Here is a 23,372-nt window from a genome sequence, read left to right on the forward strand (position 1 = left end):
ACTTGGTCTTGCCACTTAAATCGGTCATTGACAATGATACCAAGGTCACGCTCGGAGGTGGTCTCACTAAGGCTACGGCAGTTATCAATGCGGTCAGTTATGGTAATACTACGTGCGAGTTAGGCAAAATGTCAATAAATGCAGTGTTGAGGTGGTTGTTGACTCTCTTGTCAAAGAACATGGCTTAACATTTGTCCTCGTTAAAACTCATGCTCCATGTGTAGACCCATTTAATTAGGCGATCGATGTCCTCTTGGAGAAGTTGGTAGTCAGAGGTGTCTTTGATAACAGCTATTAGTTTTGTATTGTCGGCAAAGGGTTTACAGCAGTGATGAGTAAGACTTGGCATATCGTTGATGAAGATAACGAAGAGAAGGGGTCCTATTACAAAACCTTTCGGAACTCCACTGAGGACATCCAACCAATCTGAAATGTAGTCAGCTTGTACGACCTTTTGATCCAACTACATCCAACTACATGTACCCCTGTCGAAGCCATACGCGCGTAGTTTGACAAGTAGAAGCGAGTGACTAACCTTTTTAAAGGCTTTAGCAAAATAATGAAGAATCATTACAATTTCAAGACAAGATTCAAGCGCGTTAGATATAATGTTGAAAGTCTCAATTAGATTTATCATGCACGATCTGCGAAGAACAAAACCGTGTTGATTACTGTCAAGCAGATTATGGTCAGTCATATGCTTGAGCATGGAGTCACGAACTAAGCGTTCCATCAGCTTGCATGGAACAGAGGTGAGAGAGATTGGGTGGTAGTTTCTCGAAAGCTTTAATATTGTTTTTGCAGTTTTTGGCCTTGTTGAATAAGTCATAAAAAAGTCTAGGGTTATCTTTGCACTTGTTTATGATGTTACGTTCGTGTGTGCAAAGAGCTTTATAAACAAGTCTTTTGACTTTCCGTGAGGCTTTGTTAAACTTTGGCTTTACTAGATGTTTTCGGTCTCGGGGTGCTGCGAGAAGTCGGGCAAAAATAGCAGATTTCTCTTTTAACAATAGAAAAAGGGTACATTTTTCTATTGTTAAAAGAGAAAGTTGAGTTTGTCGAACTTTTTCGAGAGCGAGGTTAGATTTGTGTCGAGGAATTTTAGTAGTTTAGGAACAGGTGAAATATTGAAGGTGGCTGATAAGTTTGGTGGTTGTAGATGCTGGATTGAAGAATTAGACTGGAATTTTTGGCTTGGCGGCATAACCTTTGTAAAGTATTATCATCGCCTAAACTTTTATGTATAATAAATCTAACGTAGTTTATGACGTAGTTTATGAAAAACTTTATTCTTTTCATAGTTATCTCTTTTTCGTAATATCATAGTTATCTCTTTTTCTATGGATATAATGTTTCCTGAAGTACTTTGTTGTCTTTTGTGTGTATATTAGGGTTGTTCGCCGTAAACAAAAACATACGAAAATTTCGCATTTTTATCTTCCGTATTTCAAGTTGCTATTGCGGAAGTTGTTCTTTCGCAAATTCACCTTCCGTAATGCGTTATACGAAAAAAATAAATAATAATTATTCCGTAATAGCTCTTTACGAAAAGAAACTTGCGAAACAAATCATTTCGAAAGAATACTTGCGAAACAGTTCCTTACGGAAGGAGTGTTTCGGAATGTGCGCTTACGGAATAAACTCGAAAGCATTCATTAAACTGTTATACAAAAAAATATTATTATTTATTATTTAAATAATGTTGTTAAATGATTCTTCAATAGTTTTTACATATATATGTATATATATATATATATATATATATATATATATATATATATATATATATATATATATATATATATATATATATATATATATATATATATATATATATATATATATATATATATATATATATATATATATATATATATATGTATATATATATGTATATATATATATATATATATATATATATATATATATATATATATATATATATATATATATATATATATATATATATATATACATATATTGCAGAAATGGAGGTTTACTATTTATATTCTCATACATAAAAACTTAGTAAAATATTTGGTTCCATTAAATTTTTATTGATTTATCACTAATTTTCAGACTAGCTACAGCTCTAAAACTTTCAGCACTTGCAACTAAATTTTTACTGCTCTCCAAAATAGCCAGAGCTTTAAAACTTTCAGCGGTTGTATAGTTCCAATAACGTTGGGATGTTAAAAATTGCGGGGGAGGGGAGGATCAAATTTAAAGCGTACGTACTTTATGGAGTAGTTATTTTTTAGGATTGATTACATGACCTATATCTTTTTTTGATTTCAACGACAGCATTGTTTCCCAATCACGCAATTTTATTCGTATAAAACCGTCTCTCTTTTTCCATTAACTTACTGACTCAGGGACTAATTAAGGGACTTCAGGGACTCACAACTTCGAGTAAGTAATGAATATAAAGAAAGGAACAGGAGATAAACTGCCTTTGAGTTAAACTAACGACAAGTTTACAGTAAAAATTAGTTCGATAATGACCTTTTTTTTGTTGTTGACCGATTTACTATTTGAGGCAAATCTACATGATCCCAAACAAATGACTTACATGCTCTAAATTTTCTTTTTTCCCTCAAAATGGGAAAGTTTATGTTGTTCAAGTTATGTTCACTATTTAACTCTTGTTAATTGAAAGACATTTTTAGTCGCAAGTGCGACTTCCGTAAGCGCTACTTTCGTATGTAGCAAAATAGTTTTATTTCGTAATTCAACTTGCGAAAGGCGATATTTCGTAAGTAGCATTTGCAAAATGAACATCGACGGGTTTTTTTGTTTCGTAAAATTCGGTACGAAAAAAAAAAATTCCTGATTCTCAATATCCTTCCGAAGGAATTTTATTTTTCCGGAATTGTACGAAATATTCCGGTTAACAACTCTAGTGTATATGCAATTTATTTATTATGTATTAAAATTAATTTATAAATTTATCAATTATAAACAAATATAATTTTGTCAATTGAAAAAAAAATATAATTTCATTAATTTGTGACTTCTAATGAAAAAAATTTCGTAAATATTGAAGCTTTGTTTAATGAAGAGAAAAAATTAATGGAATAAATTATTTTTTAAAATTTTAAAATTCTTGTTATGGCACTTTTTTGATTTCTTGGATATTTCATAATTGTTAAAAGTTGTTCTTCCAACAACAAAAACTTTTCTTGAAATTTTTTACCTTTATAATCTTTTATTATTTCATATAACTCTCTTCGAGTGAACAGCTTTTTTACTTTAGACGAATCTAGAAGATAAATGATAATACAATAAATACAAAGCTGGGTAATGGTGTTCGTAGCGATCGACATATATATTTGTTTGAGATTTTATAGTTTAATAATTTAATATATTAGCGAAAAGCGTGCACCCTTGATCATAAAATCCAGGGCGCATTATGTTAATAACATTCTCTTAAATTAATGATAATTGTAAAACTAATTTGACTATAAAAAAAATATATATGCTTTCTTAAAGTTTATTAAAACTATAAATATAGAAAACTCTAAAATAGTTTTATAATTTTGTCTTTCGTAAATTTTTGTTTATTTTTTTTCCCCCTGGATTTTAGAATCAAGGGTGCATACTTTCCCCTATCTATTTAAGATTTGTTAACGTAATTTAGTTAAATTTGTATAAAATGTTTTAAAAATCTCAAGAATTTATTATATAGCTATTTTGGTACTTTTTAAGAGATTGTGTATATTTCGTAATAGTTAACACACTATTTTCAAAGCGTTAAAACAAAAGGTAGCGGACGTTGGCGGATAATTTTACAAAAGTATCTGATTGTTAACAGCCTATATTTATTGCTTGTAAAAAACTTTTAAATCAACAAGACCATACTTGTCAACAAAAACATTATCGTCTTATAATTTTATGTCAAAATTAAAACTCTAATAGGTCATCGCAAAAGCGCTCTATATTATTCACAATAACAACAGAAATTTGAAATAATTTTATTTAAAAATATAGTACATACCTTCATAAGTACATACGTTCATAAGTGCATACCTTCCTCTTCCATAATTAGAAGTTTAATTTTTCAAAACTGAACAATAAGATAACAAAAGCTGGAATGACAAATGTCACAAATTTTCAAATCTTTTTTTTTAAAATTCAAACAACACCGCCACGTTCTGAATGAAAATGTGACAAACAAAAAATCGAGGAGAATTTATTATAACGTAATCTAATGATGCAATTATCTTGAAAATTATAAGGTTAATAGGATTTTTATGTTAACTTTTTTTGACTTTTGATTTTGTTATACAAATACTACACTTTGCGGCTTTTTTTAACATAATTTAAAAAATTTTGGGGTATATTTGATTGGGGTGTATTTGATTGGGGTGTATTAAATGAATACAAAACAAATAAGTTCAATATTTTTTACGCATTTCTTTTTTTTTTTTTTCATGTTTAAAAAGTATTTTTTATTCAAAAAGTTATATTAACAATTGTATAGATGTTTACATGTTTGTATATACAAAAATACAAAAAAGTAGAAAATACAAAAGAATACAAAACAAATATGTTACAAGTTTTAAGAAATTTGTACATTATAGGCGTTTGTGAATAAAGTTATAAAGAAACATAAAAAAAAATTAATAACATTTTGCTTTATAAGTTTTGTAACCGATATATGACTGCGCATGTGCATTCAATAAATATACATATAAGAACAAGTCGTTGAAACATCCTGTAAGAATATAGCTTGGCAATCATTCGTTTTTAGTATCGTTTTTATTGGTACAAGCAGGATAATTACACATGAACCGCACCAATGCTATCCCTTTGAGAGGAGCAGTAAATATATGGATGACATATGCTTCCCACATGTGTTCTTCAGCCTGTTTCTTTGTTCAGCCTTGAAACTTGGGTAGCCTCCGGACGGTGAGTAACTTAATGTACAACTTAAACTAAAGAAGCTATGTGATTTTAAATACTATAAAAATATCATTTGAGTAGAAATATGGCATATGCAAAATATCTATCATAATATACCGAAGCGATTGGCTAGGAGTGTAAGATATTGTTTACCACCATCAGAAGAGCGATGTTTCATCATTTTTGATTCATATATTAATAAACCTAATTTTTATGTAAACTTATAGCTTTTTAATGATTAAAGATATATTTTTATTTGCAATAGTTGTTAAAAAAAATATAGTATAAATCTTTAATTCACTGGCTTTAAAACTAGTTATGTGAATGAGGTATGATCGGGTGGTATCAGACACATGTTTAGAGGGTGGTTCCGGACAACCTAACCCGTCTACATATTAAAAATTAGCAAATTTTTTTATATAAATACTAATAAATTTAACATAATACATAAACCTATAATAGTAATTCATTTAATTCCAGTATAAAGACCTTAGATTTGAAAAAAGTGTTTTTAAAGCGTTTCTTTTCATTAGTAAAAAAGTAATGTTTTTTAAATAATGACATTTTCATTCCCATTCCTTATATATCAAAGGCATTTTTTCAAAACAATTTTTTTTTTAAATGTATTAAGAACAGTTTATTACTAAATAATTATATATTATATTTGTGTCACACTATAAAAAAGAGGTATAATCATGGTGAGACTATGTGTCCGGGGCTACCCTCCAATTTTTAAACATGCCTTTTTTCTAACATTTTTTCTTTTATGTTTTGTATATTATTAAGGTAATCAATAATTAGTTTTTTTATTTCTAATTCGATAGATAAATCTTTATACTTTTTAAAAAGTCTTTTAACACTTTGTTTTCTGTTAGTATATGTGTACAATCTACTTTTTCGTTAAGTGTCCGGGTCTACCCGACTTTCCTCAAATAATTTTTTTGTTTTTTAATTTTTTGTTCTTAAATCGTTACAACTTCGTAATGTATAATAAAAAACGTGTACAGAGTATAATAAAATGATAAAAATCCACAATATTGTGTTATACAAAAAATATATAAAAGAGTACTGTGGAGTATTGAATATTATCTTATAAAGAACGTGAGAAACTTAATGAAGACCGGAGGTCTTGTCATCAAGAAACCGCAATGCGTAACTGATATTATATATATATATATATATATATATATATATATATATATATATATATATATATATATATATATATATATATATATATATATAAAAATATATAAAAATATATATATAAATATATATAAAATATATATATAAATATATATATAAAATATATAAATAAAATATTTTTTGTATTTATTTTAAATGTTAGATTAGTAACAATATATATATATATATATATATATATATATATATATATATATATATATATATATATATATATATATATATATATATATATATATATTGTTACTAAGATAAGAGAAGACTTAATGATCTTGTCACAGAGCACCACGGAAGTGCATTTAACCAGGAAGTTCACGCCTCCTTCCTTACCGTGACTCAAAAATATGTCCAAAGCTCGTTTCGAACCTGAATCTACTGCTTATAACCTTTCGAACCTGAATCTACTGCTTATAAAGCAAGCGCTCTAACCACTGCGTCACGGCTGCACACACATACACCCACATATACGTTAATTTTAAGATTTTTGGATTAATAAAAATTAATATAGTTATTAGTGTTTAAGATTTTTTAGTAAAGTTTTCAGAGAATTTAAGTTATTCGATTTTTCCAGTTGAGTATTTTTAGATATTAATTTGTTGTATAGATAGGGACCACGGTATGAAATAGAAAAGCGCAAGAGAGTTGTTTTTTTAAAAAAGTACGTTGAAGTTACCTGTTTCTCTTGTGTCATATCTATTTTTGCTACTTTGGAAGAATTCTTTGAAAAGTGAGGAGGAACAAGTCCAAGTTTATATTTTAGCATGAATATCAGTTTTTGGAATATGTTGATTTTACATGCATTTAATGTTATCAAGTTTTTTAATAATGCCTCAGCAGGCGAGAGTCTATCCTTATTATAAACTATTCTTACAGCATGTTTTTGTTTTTGATAAAGTGTGGACAATTTGGATTTGTGAGTACACGCCCATGCAACATTAGCGTGTATAATAGCTTTGTATGAACGAGAAATATAGGAGTTTTAAATTTTCAGGAGATAGGATATGACTAGCTTTGTTGAGGATTCCAATGTTTTTTGATATTTTGGTATTTAATATATCTATATGCGCTTTCCATGTTCTCATCAATAAGTATCTCAAGAAATTTAAGTACTTGGGTTCTCTCAATTTCTTTAGTATCTATATTTAGCGAAGGTAAATTGGGTGGTATTTTTTTTAGGTTAGAATGAAAAAGAATGTATTTTGTTTTTTCTCTGTTTAGCGATAATTTGTTCGATTTAAACCAAGTGTTTAGTTTTTCAGGTTCAGTATTTGTAGTTTCATAAAGTTCTGTTATAGATTAGGATGCATAAAATAAATTAGTATCATCTGAAAACATAATAATATATATCAATAGTAATTTAAACATTATAGCAATAATAACAATAAAAATAATAATAAAAATAATAAAATATTCAATCAAATAATAAAAGATATAATTATAACGATAATTCTTACGACAAATGTTAATGATGATGTTGCATATGAAATGCTCTTTTTTTTATTAGAAAGTTTTTATTTCTATATTTTATAAACATTCTTTTACTTAATTTGTTTCAAAAACTTTTTTTAATGTATCGCAAGGTTAATATTAATTTACATAGCGCAAATTATATTTTTTTATATGATTATTTTTGTGTTTTGAAATTTAACGATTTAATAAATAAAAACTTCTTGCATTCTCTAATTACAAAATTTTGTAAAGCTACTTCAAACAAAGGTTCGCATCAGATTGCAAACTACATTACAAATTAAATGATTTTTCTAAATCATAACAATTATATACAATATATAATCAATGCTTTTTCATTTTCTTTAATCAAATTTCATTTGTACAGTTATTTCTTCAATCGAATTTCATTTGTATAGTTATTTCTTCAATCAAATTTATATGTACAGTTATTTCTTCAATCAAATTTCATTTGTACAGTTATTTCTTCAGTTTCTTCTTTTTCTAGATAAGTAAAAAACTTTTACTCTTTTAAATTAACAAATTATTAAATCAAATTATTTAAAGTTGATTAAATTAAAAGACGATTTATAAAGAATTTTTTTTTTAATAATCAAGGATAAATTTGTGTTAAATTTTTAAAAACTTGTTTAAATCAACTTTTTACATAACATTTATATTTATATTATATTTATAAAACAAATGTAAAACTTAAAGATACTATTTTATAAATTTTTTTAAAAAACAAACCTCCATTCTCTAATACTTTTGATGTTGGCAGTCCAATAAAGCGATGAACACCTAGCAAGTGTAAATTTCCTGCGTAGTTCGAATAGTTCGATTCGTATATAGGACCACTTTGTGAGTTTTCTTCATTTTCCAAAATGATTATTGGATTAAATAGAACTTGAACGTTTTGTGGCAAAGAAGGTTCTACTTCTCTAAAAATAAAGTTTTCAAGATTTTCAAAATTCTTACAAATTTCAAGCAGAGAGTTGAAAAATTCTGAGTTATTCTGGTTGGCTTATTTATTATTCAAATAACATTATGTTGAAGACTTGTGTTTAACTTTATTTGAAGCTTGTCTTAACAAGTTCATATTGATATCGCGAACAACGTAAACAAGCTTCCGTTCTTTTTTGACTTTAATGAAAAATGTTTTTTTACTTTTTTAAGCTTACCTTTTTTAAGCTTAGTTTTAACCTTTTTTAAGCTTCCGGATGGTTTTCTATAAATAACTTTAAGGGTTGTCCATAAAGCACGTACGCTTTTATTTCAACTTTCCCCAACCCTCCCTTAACCTCTTGTTTCCACCCACCTATTTTTGAGTACTCGCCAATTCCCTAAAAGTACCTACACTTTTAATCTACCTACCCAACATTTAATGATATTTTTTTAATTTAGCGTCTTTACTTTTATAATTGACCCTAGCCCCCCCCCCCATTTCATATACGTCATTTACAGACTCCTTCTGCCCATCCGAGCGTACGTACTTTATGGACGATTTCTTAACGATTATGTTTTTTGTGGTTTTATTAAAAAGTTCAACGCACAATGACTCGAAATCTTTTTCCTTAACGCATAGGTCATTACGAGAGCAAAAAATTAAATGAATTGTGGACAAAAATACTAATGCCTACGCCATTAGGCGGTTGATGAACTGACGTGCAATAAATTAAATCAAAATGTAAACTATATTAAAATATTTTGACTTTGTCAGCCATTTGCGATCATCACGCATGCTTAAATGACTAAAAATATTTATTTTAAAATACACTTAATCAATTCAAAAGAATGTTAAATTACTTGAGAAATACCTAAATATAAATGTGACTTTTAGGAATAATCTATTCTTGTCGAATTAAGTGTTTATTGTACCGCGGTACTTGAAAGCATACTTTAAAAATTTTACTACTGCAAAAAACATATAACAACATATTGCCTGCTCCCACTCACACAAAAATATTTTCTACAATATGTAATTTATAAAATTTTGCTAAGGAAAGAGGATCCAACAAGATGTATCCTTAATATAACTCAATACAACATACTTTATCGCTGCCTCTGGAATTCAAATAAAGGACTACTCAACTGAGGTAGGACTTGAAGATACTGGACAACCTGTTTACAAACAAAAAAACTGAAAATTGTGCTATTGAAGATTTGTCAAGAAAAACCTATTCTTAATTTTCTTGGTAACTTCAACTGCTTGTAGTTACTACATCTGAGTTTCTACGGATTAATTAGAAGCAATCATCAACTTTTTACTGTAGTAGGTCTATATGATTCTTATTCAGTTCTTATTCAGAAGCTGTGTTGTCATTGTATAACAGCCGTGGAGTAGTAGTTAGAGTTTTGGATTCAGAAGTTCAAAGCTGGTTATGGTCATACATGCAACATTGGTAAGAAAGGAGGCTTATGGTTCTTTGTTAAATGCTGTTCCGCGGTGCTCTATGATAAGGCCGTAAGGAATTCGAAATCATCTATATAGCTTTAAAAAAAGCTGTACCATATCAATGAACAAGAACTTAATCACACTCAAGTTGAAAATATTTTTATTGGACATCAACTAGAAATAACTAGAGATACCATTACTAAACCTTTTTTACTGTATTAATAATAGATTCAACTTATAGTGTTGTTTTAAATTGGCCTGTGCTTAAAAATTATGCTAGACTAATTCTAATGTATAAACTTGGTTTTGATGGTTCAACAGGGCAATCTGTTTATAAGCAGCAGCCAAATAATTCATAACTTGCTTAGTTCCTCTAGAATTATATTGTTTCAAAGATGACATAAAACAAGTTGTTTGGATAAATTTCAACTAGTTACTGCAGTCCTCTCAAACTTATATATAGAAAAGAATCAAAGAAAGTAGTTTTTGCAGATTATAAGTCAACTATAATTTCTATTAAAAATATAACATTATCTGTTGTATCTGTTCTATTGGAGGACGATACAATGTAGGAAATTGAAAAGCAAAATAATGTAAATTTAACAATGGTAGATGAAAAAATTCAATCTATTACTTTCATCATACGAATGATGTTTAGTGTGTGGTGCATTTTCAATGGAAGTCTATCTTTAGTAGTTCAAAAAAACACTCAAAGGCAATTGATTGGATTAGGTTTTTAAAATTTATGCTTCATATATCATACAAGATGCCAATTATGAAGTGGAAAACTAAAACTGAAAACAAAAAAAATATTTTCAAGCTGAAATAGACTGAACTCTAGGCTGAATTTCAATAAAGGATGGGTTTTGTCATTGACCAGCCAAGATTAGGAGAGGCAGGTACATTAAACAATGATAACATAGTTGAAGAATTTTTTCAGCAATATGATCAGTTAATATATTAAACATGGATGTCGATCTTATGAAAAGGCTTCATACTATTTTGAACACAATATCATGTAGATATGACATTGACTCAACAAAATTTAGAACATTCTGTTGGAAAACTGTTTTGCTCTATGCAGACCTGAGCCCTTGGAAACCTATGACCTAATTATTTCATAATATTTTAATTCATGGCAAGTTGTTAATTTATTTATTCTTCCATTAGGTATGTTTCCTAAAGAGGCTCAAGAGGCTGCCAATGAAGATTTTAAGATTTTTCGTGAAAATTTTACAAGAAAATGTAATCGGTAAAAAAAACAACTTAGACCTTTTACGTCGTCTTATATGTGTATCCGATGCTTTAATTTGCACATTTAAAAAGAAGATACATAACAAAAAAAATCTACCGTCTAGTACCATTGAACTATTGTAAGAGCCAGCAACTGAATACAGTAAAATGTAAGTTTAAATAATATCCTTGTTATTTAATTGGGTGATAAAGAAATTTTTTAAGAAAAGAAATTATATATAATTTGCGTTTTAGTACGTTTAGGTATTAAACTCCTTCTCTACCCCATGTTTGCTGCTTCTAGGTAAATATATACTTTAGGCCCACATTTTTGATGCTAAATTTTTCGTTAAATGTCGAGTAAAATTAAAAAAAAAAAGATTATATTCCAATCTCTATAGTGTTCCATTTAGAAAGTCACTATATTTTAATGAGCATTTTAATGAGCATTTCCTCAATGATTATTAAAAACTCTTAAAAGTATTATTTTTAACAGTATATATATTTACATATAAACAAAGTATTATAATTCATACGTAGTCATAGATGCAGCGCCATATTTTATATTCTATCATACATACAGCGGCATATTCTATACGTTTTAATGATGAATATGAATATAAGAAATAATATACAAACTTATAGTTGTTTTATAGTTTTAATAATTGATTGAATGTTATCACATTTTGGCTATGTATTGCGTAAGATAATCAAAATTTCAGCTTTTTTAATGAATGATCTTGTTTGATTAGTTGCTTAGTAATACCTGCTGTGAAGATTAGGCGTTCATCTGTAGCCGATATTGTTGGAATACGTTTTTTCTATAAGCTAGAAGGGAAAAGCGCGTTTAAGATTTAATCCCTATGATAGGTATAGATAATGATTACAATAGTTTAAAAAACTGTTGCAATCATTATCTATATCTATCACTAGGATTAAATTTTGATTGCTATCCTTTTTAGTAACCTTTCGTGAAGATAGAAATAAATTTAATGGTAATTTTAATCAAACTTCCTAATAATGTATCAATAAGTAAATGATTTAATATGCGCTCCTATGAAGAACTCTTATCTCGGACATTGTTTCCAATGTTAAATGATTGAAACGTTGAGTAAATTTAGATTATTGTTATTGCAAATGAAATTGAAGCGCTGGTTTACTTTTGTATAAGGCTTTCATATAAAGATCAATTTGCAGTCTGTGTACTTTTAGTCAGCAATAAAGGAAAAGCTTCAGAAAGACTAGTTGAGTGAAAAAATAGTGTATAATACTGGACTTAGTACAACACATATTTTGAGTATTAAAGAAGAATGTTCAAAACACATAAAATTTAGCTTTTCCATTGTATGTTAGTCGTACTTTGTTCGTAATACGTCAGGGTTAAATGAATAAAGAAATGAAGCTAAAGCCTTACTTTCTATTAGGAGGGTATAAAACTTTATACATTCCTTTTACAACATTCCAAGACCATAGAATAATTATTTTTATGAACACGATTGTTTAAGAATTTTGTTTCTTAATGAATCTAAAAGAGAAGTTGATAATCTAACTTTAGTAGAAATAGAGACATTTTAGATAACATTGAAAATCCACAGTATATAGTTATAAAACCAATAACTAAATTATTTCCTATCCTACAGCTTAGGAGCTTCGTTTATTTGCATAAAGAATTAGTTTAGCGTTTTGGTCAGGATCTTATATCTTGCAGCTCTAAGACTATTTAGTATCTTTTTTGCAAAACAACACTGATCAGGAATTTTGTTCTCACTTGAATATTGTTTATCACGCTGGATTTCATAACCGATTTTTTGCGTTTAGAGTACATTCATGTGTCCTATCCATGTCCTAATAATTTCTCTGCGTCTATAAGCATAAGCATATATTTAATATTTAACACATCATTTAACATATTTTTTTTTATGTTATGTCATCAAAGTGTGCTATTAACTACTTTTTTGCATTTAATTTAATAAATAAGCGTTTCTACTTTCATAAAAGTCATTTCGCACTTTGTTTTTTGGAAGCGTTTGAGCAATATATTACTTATTCCTTATTTGTCCGGAGCTACCCGACTTTCACCTACATGGCTCGATATGATCCATCTTATGTAAGTATTTACATACAAACAAATAAATCATGCAGAAACATTTAATTTAAACTTTTAACCTAACTATTAAAACTTTAGCACTTGTTTCTTTTTTGAAATGAAAGGTTTTATTATAAGCACTATAACAAACTGAATAAAAAAGTTCCAATTTCATTGTTAAAAAGCTTATAAAAAACTGTCTTAATTGTTTACAAACACAAGAAGGTTAATCAAGTATTGCTTAGCGAAAACTAAAATTCAAATAACCTTAAAATTTATCCAATTAAGTTTTAAAATTTTAACTAATCAAGTTTCACCAATGTCAATGTTTAGTACCTATTACTAAAACATACAAAATTGTGCTTTACACACAAATGAAGAATTTTTTATGCAATCAATTAAAATTAAATTTTAAAACTGATTTTTTTACTCAATTAAGTACAGTATTTTAAAATTTGATAATTTAGAAATACTAAAAGTATGTATTTATTTAAAAATAAACACAGATTTGGTTTTGGATAAAGTTAACTGTTGTAATGTTTCTAACTTTCAATGTTGTTTTGTGAACAGTGGTGGTTAAAGGTTGACTATATATTTTTATTGTTTTTTGAAATAAATTTATTTTTATATGATTCTTTTGGTTTGTACTCTTGATATCCTAAAATGTACTTGGTTTCACACTTTACATTTTTAAGTTTACGAACATTATTCTTAAAGGGCTTTTTCTTTCTTTCAGTCAACACAGTATCGTTTTCATTCTTTTTATCATTTTTTTACTGTCTCTTACTTCTTTTACAACTAGTTTAATAATTTTTGATACATTAATTGTTCATTTAAGTTTTTTTGCCACCTTCTAAATGTTTAGAACATATCATGTGATTGGTTTAAAATTTATGCAGCCATTTCTTGTTTTTATTAGAAGTGCGTGAAAACATAAACCTTTAATCTATATAATGAAATGCTAAACCATTTAGATGCGTATATGTAAAAACTCCACTTTTTTTTGCTTATCAATTGAACAACATCCTGGTTGGAAATCGGCTAGTGACTAGCGATATTCGAATAGTTAACTACTTGAGTAGTTTCATCAAAAACAACCATGTAGCTTCAAAGCTATCAAAAGTACCTATCGAATAGATACAGAATAATCATTATAATTGTTATGAAATGTTAAAAAATGTTATATTTGCAATCAGGGACAGATCCAGCATTTTTTAATGTTTCAGATATCTAACTTCCAGACATCATACAAGCTCAAAACATTTATATGTTTATACTCATGTAAAATAAGGATGCTTTGCGAATAATTGACGATTGGAGTCTGGTAACAAAAAAGCCCTAAACTTTTGACCACAACTGCGCAAACGTGAGAGCAACAAGTTGATAAAATATCTAATACATATGTATACTCTTCTTTAATAAATTTATATATATCAATAAATTTTAAAATTTCATACAATAACCTCTTAGCGTTCAAAAATTATGGCTATATAAAGTTTGAACTCCCCTCAATTAAACGGGGTTACAAATTTGATTAGTTCATAACTGTTGAACGCTAAGAGATTTCAATACACTATGCAATAACGCAATAAAAATAATAATTTAGTTATGGTGTGATGTAAATATGTAACTTAAAACCTGCAATATTTATACATTATAGTAAACCATTTTTATGTAAGTATTATTCGCTAACAAGAAATGCTTATAAAACCTACATTTCTAAGAAACGGTCCATATTTAAATTAGTTTTAATGCATCTTTTTGTTTACTAAGCACTTTTTTGTTATGCTTGTGTTGCACCAAGGTAGTAATGAAAATAAACAAAAGTAAATAGATTTGTTTTTTTACCTGTTGACTAACAAACTGTAACTAGAATGTCACTAGCTAATTGTCTGTTTACCGGTTTGATTGGTCGCAGGTTTCCTACCGGGATCTTATAAAATGTGTTAATGTATTTAAAATTGTATTATTATTTCATTTTTTTTCGTATTTCATTATATCTTCTCACCCTGTTTAAAAGTTCTGAATACATGAGATTAGATAAAATTATTTTTTTTTGATACCTTTTCTGATCTGACATCAATTTTTTTTTTAATTTATATTTATACATCTATTGTTCTATATTATTATTATTATAGTTGCAGCCGTAAAATATATATACAATATATACATACAGCAAACAGGGAAAACACCCTACCATAAACAACCAGTTTTATAAATATTCGTCGCGAATTTTATACTCAACCAGTGATCTAGTCTAATTTTATAAGAAAGTACAATTGAGTAGAAAGGTACTTGCTCGGGTAATTCATTCCAGTATTTTGCAGATCTATTATATAGTTGGGTGTGTCTTGGAAGACAGCGTGGAATATATTCACGCTTTATTTTAAGATGGTGACCACGTGAAAAGGAGTTAATAAATTTTGGTTGATATATATTATTAATTATATCAAATCTATGTATTAGTTTAAAGATTTGGATAAGATCGCATCGTAGGCGCCGAAACTCAAGTGATGATAGACTTAGTTTTTTTGGTCTTTCGTAGTATTAAAGATTTCTCAAGATTAAAGAGAATCACAACCGACGTATCAGTTTATGAACTGTGTGAAATAAAGAAGAATCAAACGAAACAAATGAAAATTTTAAAAAACTTCAATTTTTATCAAGCAGGACCTTGAAATATATGAACCTATTACAATAAATAGATTGATAGAGTTGGAAAGTTAGACAATAAAAGCAAGAACAATAGTTTGCAAAATAGTTCTAAGTATTTTGCAAACTATTGTTAATTAAAATTGTAATTATTATTATGTAATTAAAATGACCAAGAAAAAGACTATCGATGAAACAACACGTAAAACATTTTGCTCAAGCTGACAACCTTTTAATGGTTTGAAAAATGTGATTAAGAGGTTAGCATATGGACAAGAAAACTTAAATAAGCATTTTTTTTTTAATCACCTAGCCTATTAATCTATACCGTAAATATTAGAAAACTTTTGTTCATTTATTTATATTTTATTTTTGAATTTCTTTATTTTACTTTTGTTTAACAATAAAAAATAATATGAATATCACTCTTAAACCGTTAATATTGGAAATCTAACATATCCTCTCTTACAAGAACTAAAATTAAAAAAAAATAGAGTTTTATAAATAATTGAAATGCAAAATGTTTTAACAATGAATAAGCTATTACTTTTCACAGATAAATTTAATAAAAAAGTCAAATAAGATTTCAGCAATTTAAATATAAACATGGACTATGTGAATAAAAACTCTGAATCAGAATAAACATCTTTTTTTTTCTTTTTTTTTTAATTATAACTAGGTGCCCCAAGAAGTCCATACGGTCTTATAACAGAGCACCGCGGATGAGCATTTGATTGGAAGTTCACGCCTCCTTCCAAACCGATGTCGCAAAACTTGCCAGAGGTTTGAACCACGGATCCTTTGTCTCTGAGGCAAGTGCGCTACCACTGCGCCACGGCTGCTTTAATTTACTTTATTTTAATCTTAATTTGGTGGTGATGTAAACATGAATGATTTATGTAGATGTAGTTCTACGGGGTGTGTGTGGATAGGGGTGGGGGTGGGGGAGAGGACCACCTTTAAGAAGACAATTTTTAAGTTTTAATTATTATTTTTTTTAGTAATATAGGTGGCTTGTCAGGTATACGACACATTCAAACCGGGTGAATTTTAGTTTTGTGGACCTTTTTTTATAGAAAAGTCGGTCGTTTTTATAAATTCGCTCCCCCATCTTCCCTATTTTATTACTTAAATTGTCTCTGCTTCATGTTGCAAAAAGTAACATAAGCATAAATGTTTTGTGATTCATTAAACTTATCGTTTCCAACATAAATTTATTTTATAATATTTTTTAACCCATTATACTTCTTCCTACCATTTATATATATATATATATATATATAAATATATATATATATTTTTTTTTCGTAAGTTTTTGTTTACATTTGACGTAATATATATAAATTACATATATTTTTCAAATACAAACAAGGCTTTTAAAAGAAGATCAAATGATCTTATCGTCAGAAGCCTTTTACAAAACAGAGTACATAAAGTATTATAAAAACGCCTTTTTACATTAAGAGAACGTAAAAAATTAACATAAAAATATTAAAATAGTACTTAGATAAATAGAAACAAATTGTCAACAAGTATAAAACAAAGATTGAACATACATTTCAAAATTATTATATATCATAAGACAAATTAGAAATATTCTAAGATATTTTCAATAGAGAGATTGAGATCTTTTAATTTAATTTTAAAAACAGAATAAGTTAGGGGTAAGCCGAAGTTAGGCAAAATAATTTTGTTCCAGAGATGAGCTGCACGATAAGTGATACAGAATTGATTGAACTTTGTTCGACAGAGTGGTTTATTTAAATAGTTATTATTCCTCATGTTAAACTTGCTTAAAGGTTTCAAAATAAAAAGGTCTTTAAAAATTAAAGGAGATAAGTCATACTTCCACGTATAAACAAAAGATAAATTTTTATATAAGTTTAGTTTATAAACATTGAGGATTTTCATTTGATTGAAAAATATTGAGGAATTTGAGAACCGATCCGCAAAATTAATTACACGGATCGCATGTTTCTGACGGCGATGGAGACATTGTAAATTGCTTTGATCAGTACTACCCCAGGCAATAATTCCATAACTTATATAACTATGAATAAAAGAATAATAAAGTTTAGTTAAATTATTTTTATCTAAATGAGTACGCGCCTTATATAGAATTCCAATACTTTTTGAAACTTTCGAGCAGACATAGTTAATATGATGTTTCCATGTGATGTTCTCGTCAATGAAAACCCCCAGGAATTTAGTTACAGAATCTCTTTTTATTTCATTATGGTCAATAAAAATTTTTGGTAAATTTTGGGGTAGAGAACGTTTTTTGGAGAGCGGGTGGAAAAAAATCCATTTTGTTTTGTTTACATTTAATGTTAATTTGTTACTTTTAAACCATTTAGATATGTTTTGAAGTTCTTTGTTCATAACGGAGAATAGTACGTAGATGTGACTGTTAGATAGAAATAAGTTTATGTCATCAGCAAACATAATACTTAGAAGATTTGATGCTTTATGCAAGTCGTTGATATATATTAAGAACAAAAGAGGGCCTAAGATGGAACCTTGCGGAACACCACAGGAAACATTTAAAAACTGTGTATGATTAAGATCATTACAAGAAACAAATTGTTTTCTGTTGGATAAATAACTTTGAAACCATTTTCTAACTCTTTCATTTATTCCGTAATAATTAAGTTTATAAAGTAAAATATCATGATCCACAGTATCAAATGCTTTTGAAAGATCGATAAAAATTCCTAATGTAAATTGAGATTTTTCAAAAGAATTGGAAATCTCACGTACCAACTGAATAATTGCATGCTCGGTTGAGTTATTCTTCTTAAAGCCAAACTGATTGTTGTATAATAAATTATTTAAACTAAAATAATTAAATACTCTATTGAACATGATTCTTTCTAGTATTTTTGAAAATATGGATAAGATAGAAATAGGCCGGTAATTACTAATGTCAGATTTGTCACCACCTTTAAATAGTGGAATAAATTTAGCAATTTTCAATTGATCAGGAAAGACTCCTTGTTCGATTGATGATTTAAAGACTTTAAAAAGAATATATTTTAATTGTTCAAAGCAATCTAAAATTATGTTACCATTGATTTCGTCCGGTCCAACTGCTTTATTTTTTTTTTTAGCGTTTTAAAGGCTTTTTCGAACTCATCAAATAGTAACTCTTTAGATAACTCATCCGAGTGAATGCAATTATTTATCGGTACTAGAAAATCTTTAAATGATGTTTTAGTGTTAGGAATTAATTTAGATAGTTTAGGGCCAATTTCAACAAGAATTTGTTAAATTCGTGAGCTATTGTTTGAGAATTAATTATACCATTGTTATCTACTTTGATCATGTGTGGCAGGGAACCTGAGCACGGTTTTGATTTACCGATAATTTCTTTTATTATTTCCCAGGAGCGTTTACAAGTATTTTTGGCTTTATTGAGAATTTTAGAATAGTAATGTTTTTTAAATTTTTTCGAACTTTTTCAAAAAGATTTTTGTAGTCTTTGTATATTTTCTCATTGGCGAATGATTTGTTTTTTAGATATTTTATGTATAATTTCTGCTTAACTTTTGATGATTTTTTTAAACCTTTGGTAACCCAGGGAGAATTAATGTTTTTTTGATTTAATGTTTTTTCATGTAAAGGAAAATTGGCATCATAAACTGAGTAAAATGTATTAAAAAAATCATCGTAAATTTTGTTTGCGTTATCACTAAAGTCGATGTTCTTCCAATGAAGTAATGATAATTGTGTTTTAAATTGCTCAACATTTTTTTGGTTAAATTTAACTTTTATGTTAGTTTTGGTCATAATTTTAGAGTTGCTTATGATAAAAAAGATAGGGAAATGGTCAATATGTCTGTTTTTAAAATACCTTTGTTTAAGTCACTGTTAAAAATATCAGTTGTTAGAATGTTATCAATTAGAGTAGCCGATTTAGGAGTTACTCTGGTAGGGCGATTTATTAAAGGAATGGCTCCCATTTCAAAAATAGAATCATAAAAAATTTTTAACTTTAATGTCCGTAAAGTAATGGAAGCAATTCATATTGAAATCCCCTAGCATAAAATTTTTTTTTTTTTCAAGAATGCCTATTTTAAAAAGGTTTTCTTCAAAATACATGCTCATGTTCTCGGCCACACCATTTGGGGGCCTATAGCAACAGCTCATTAAAATGTTTTGTGATTGATTGTTTAGAATTTCAATAGTTAAAATTTCTTTGTCGCAGTCAGAAACACTCAAATCATTCCTAATATAATGCGCAATATTTTTCTTTACATAAATAAGAACTCCTCCACCGCGTTTATTGATAAGTCTCTCTTGAGAAATTAAATCAAAGTAAGGAAGATTAAAATTTGAAGTAGTTTTTAAATCTTTTTCAGTTATCCAGCGTTCGGTTAAACAAATTATATTAAAAAAATTGTTGGAATATATATATATATATATATATATATATATATATATATATATATATATATATATATATATATATATATATATATATATATATATATATATATATATAAATATCGTAAACAGTTGATGGCTTGTACCTTGGTGAATCACTCTATTAATTCAGTTAATCAAAGTTTAAAATAATACTTTTCTTTTTTTAAAAAAAAAAAAAAACAAAAATAAAACTATGGACCTGGCTCCTAATTTGTACATGCTTGTTGTCTGAAATATATTCTATTTATTTATTTATTTATTATATATATATATATATATATATATAATAATGTAATATATGCGTAAAATTTACCTGAGAATTTAGGTTTTATTAAACTTTTAAAACCATGGAACAAAGGTGACGAAAAAGTGTACAAAGCATTTAATATTTACTTACCCCCTTAATATTTACTTACCCCCTTGATGTGTTCTATATAATAAAATAACACAGGATTTATAAAATTTACAAAAATACAATTTTTCTGCAGGTAGCTTAAAGACGCTTGAATATTTAACGGGTCCTTTGTATTATTATAAAAAGTTATTTTTAAAAAAAAAATTTATGTTGGGCCTCAAACAAAGCAAAACAAAATAAAAATTTTAAAAACACTCATCATTTTATGAAAAACATTGAAAAAAAACAGCATTTAAAAAATCTTGTTAAAATGCATTTTTTTTTTCAAAAGAAAAAATTTTCATCCAGTAAAATCTGAAATAATAATTTATCTTTAAATGAGAAAGTTCAATAAAAGTTTTTTAATTGTCGCTCTTTTGTATTTTAAATGAACAACCCCTTAAAGAGAATTTAACCAAACTAAAGCAAAGCAAGTCGTATGAATATGACAGTATTACTAGTAACGTAGAAGTCCAAGTTGTTGAATGCGTTCGAGAATTTCTATTTTATTTAATAACTTAACTTAAACATCTTTTAAACATAATTCTTTTCATAATAAATAAAATTTGCTTAAGTCAACCTTGTGTATACTTATGACAATTGCAACGTGCCTAATTACAAATTTTAATTCTTTCTGTGTTTTCTAAAATTTATAAAAATATAGTTTATTAGGAATATATACATACTTAACTTTAAACAAACTCATATAAAAATCAATTTGGATTTCAAAAAAATTTTTCGACTGAACATGCAAATGAACTTGCAAACTATTTCGGCATTTTTAAAAAGGTAAAAATGCGTGTATTCATTTGCCTTTCCAAGGCACTTGATTCTGTGGACCACAATATTTTACAATCAAAATTAGAAAATTTTAATACCAAAGGCCTAATGTATAAGTAAATAAAATTACTTGAGTAGTAGAAAGCAACTTGACATTAGGAATCAATCTTAAGGCTGTTATTATTTTTAATATATACCAATGTTATGTATTGGGTCTAAAATATTTTCAATAATTTTTTTTGATGACACACTTTGTTTTATAATCATAATGCGTTTAAATCGATCATAGCAACAAAGAATTCCGTACTGGAAAGCTTTAACTTATGGTCTAATATTGGTATTTTTATCAACTTTTTTGCAAAGTTATAATTTGTGGTATAGATTGTGTTCAAAGAGTGTCAGTAACTGTTATCCTAATGAAGTTTTTAATTATGTTGCAAGGCTCCAAAAAATGGATAAAACATAAAACACTTAAATCTACTGTAATTTTAAAGTTATTTTGCGTTCGTTAGAGAATCTGGGGGAAATGCATTTTTGGAGCTATACCAAAAATAGTCTTTTTTGATTTTCATTTTTAGGTATTATAAAATATCTTTTAAAAAAATCAAAATCATAATGATTGCCAAATCAAAAACAATTTCATAAATTTCTTATTGAAAAAGTAATTTAATAATATATTTATACTAGCCGGATTTATAATAATTTTATAATATTTTTATGTATGCATTCATATATATATACACACACACACACACACACACACAGATATATATATATATATATATATATATATATATATATATATATATATATATATATATATATATATATATATATATATATATATATATATATTTACGATAAACTTTTATTTATACATAATATGTCTGAAGAGAGAAAAAAAAAAGGATAACTTACTTTTTTAAACAAAAACGTTTTTTTATTATAACGGCTAATGTTAAACTGACAATAAAACACACAAAACCAGTTATCCCTACTGCAAGTTTTCCGATCCAAGAAGAACCAATAAAAGCTTTAAAAAAAAAGCAAATAAAAAATAAATCTTAAAAGTTAACTATTAAAACGCATCGTTCAGTTTTACAAATCATATTTTTTACGTGATAAAAAAAAAAAAACTTAAAAAAAAAACAACTTAATTTTAAAACAATTTTAGTTCATATTGTTTATCTATCTAAGTAAACAAAGTTATCTAAGTAAACAGAGATTTAACTCAGTATTAAAATATACTAAAAGCAAAAAAAATTGTTAAACATACCAATAGAAAATGCAAACCCTGGTACAAAAACGAACAGTAATAATATCAAAAACTTTATTTCCATAAAAAGGGAATCATTGATTTTTCCAAGACAAACCGCAAAACGCCAAAACTCATTTTCTAAATTTTACAATATTTATTCTGCAAGCTTTAAAAATATTAATTTTTGTTTTCAAAATATTTCAGTTTTAAACATTGTTATTTAGTTTTGATTCTTTTTGAAAACAACAAGTAATAATTAATCGATTTATAAAAAATATTTTTCTAGTGAATCACCCCCCGCTATTTATATCAATAAATTCTCATTAAATAACCATTAACAAAGTATTCATGTTTATATTCAATCTAAAAGTGTAAATACAATTTTGATGTATTAGCGAAAATTACAATATTAAAAAGTTACGATATTTTTGGCTACTTTTAGTGTCGTGCAGAATACCCAAAACAAAATTCACAAAAAAAAATTTACAAAACCTTTTTCTTTTTTTCAGCGTTTATTTGGCATTTGATTGCAACAGTGCAATAGGTTGTTTTGTTGTTTGTTTTTCCGGTTGTTGAGGCGTTCCAAGTAGCC

General features: G+C 27.2%; 1 protein-coding gene across 2 annotated transcripts; it reads right to left on the minus strand.

The window, feature by feature from the left end:
- Positions 1-7,783: 7,783 nt before the first annotated feature.
- Positions 7,784-23,034, minus strand: LOC136074952 (uncharacterized). 2 transcript variants are annotated; one of them, XM_065787148.1, is made up of 5 exons: positions 22,799-23,027; positions 22,441-22,555; positions 8,305-8,495; positions 7,997-8,058; positions 7,784-7,935 (listed from the first exon to the last, which is right to left on the minus strand). In XM_065787148.1, exons 1-4 carry the CDS (start codon positions 22,860-22,862, stop codon positions 8,012-8,014), a joined length of 417 nt encoding a protein of 138 aa, XP_065643220.1. In that variant the 5' UTR covers positions 22,863-23,027; the 3' UTR covers positions 7,784-7,935; positions 7,997-8,011. The 2 variants fall into 2 exon arrangements, with proteins under 2 accessions (XP_065643220.1, XP_065643219.1); XM_065787147.1 differs by having other exon boundaries at positions 7,784-8,058; positions 22,799-23,034.
- Positions 23,035-23,372: the final 338 nt, after the last annotated feature.

Source organism: Hydra vulgaris, chromosome 01 (assembly GCF_038396675.1).
Source record: "Hydra vulgaris chromosome 01, alternate assembly HydraT2T_AEP".
In the NCBI taxonomy this organism is placed as follows: domain Eukaryota; kingdom Metazoa; phylum Cnidaria; class Hydrozoa; order Anthoathecata; family Hydridae; genus Hydra; species Hydra vulgaris.

Bases quoted from the DNA above. Each gene is read 5' to 3' on its own strand.
- LOC136074952 (XM_065787147.1), bottom strand. From the start codon at position 22,862: ATGGAAATAAAGTTTTTGATATTATTACTGTTCGTTTTTGTACCAGGG. The intron at 22,556-22,798 runs GTATGTTTAACA...TTTTTTTTAAAG, and splicing joins AGGGTTTGCATTTTCTATTG to CTTTTATTGGTTCTTCTTGG. The intron at 8,496-22,440 runs GTAAGTTATCCT...CTTTATTTTTAG, and splicing joins AAACGTTTTTGTTTAAAAAA to AGAAGTAGAACCTTCTTTGC.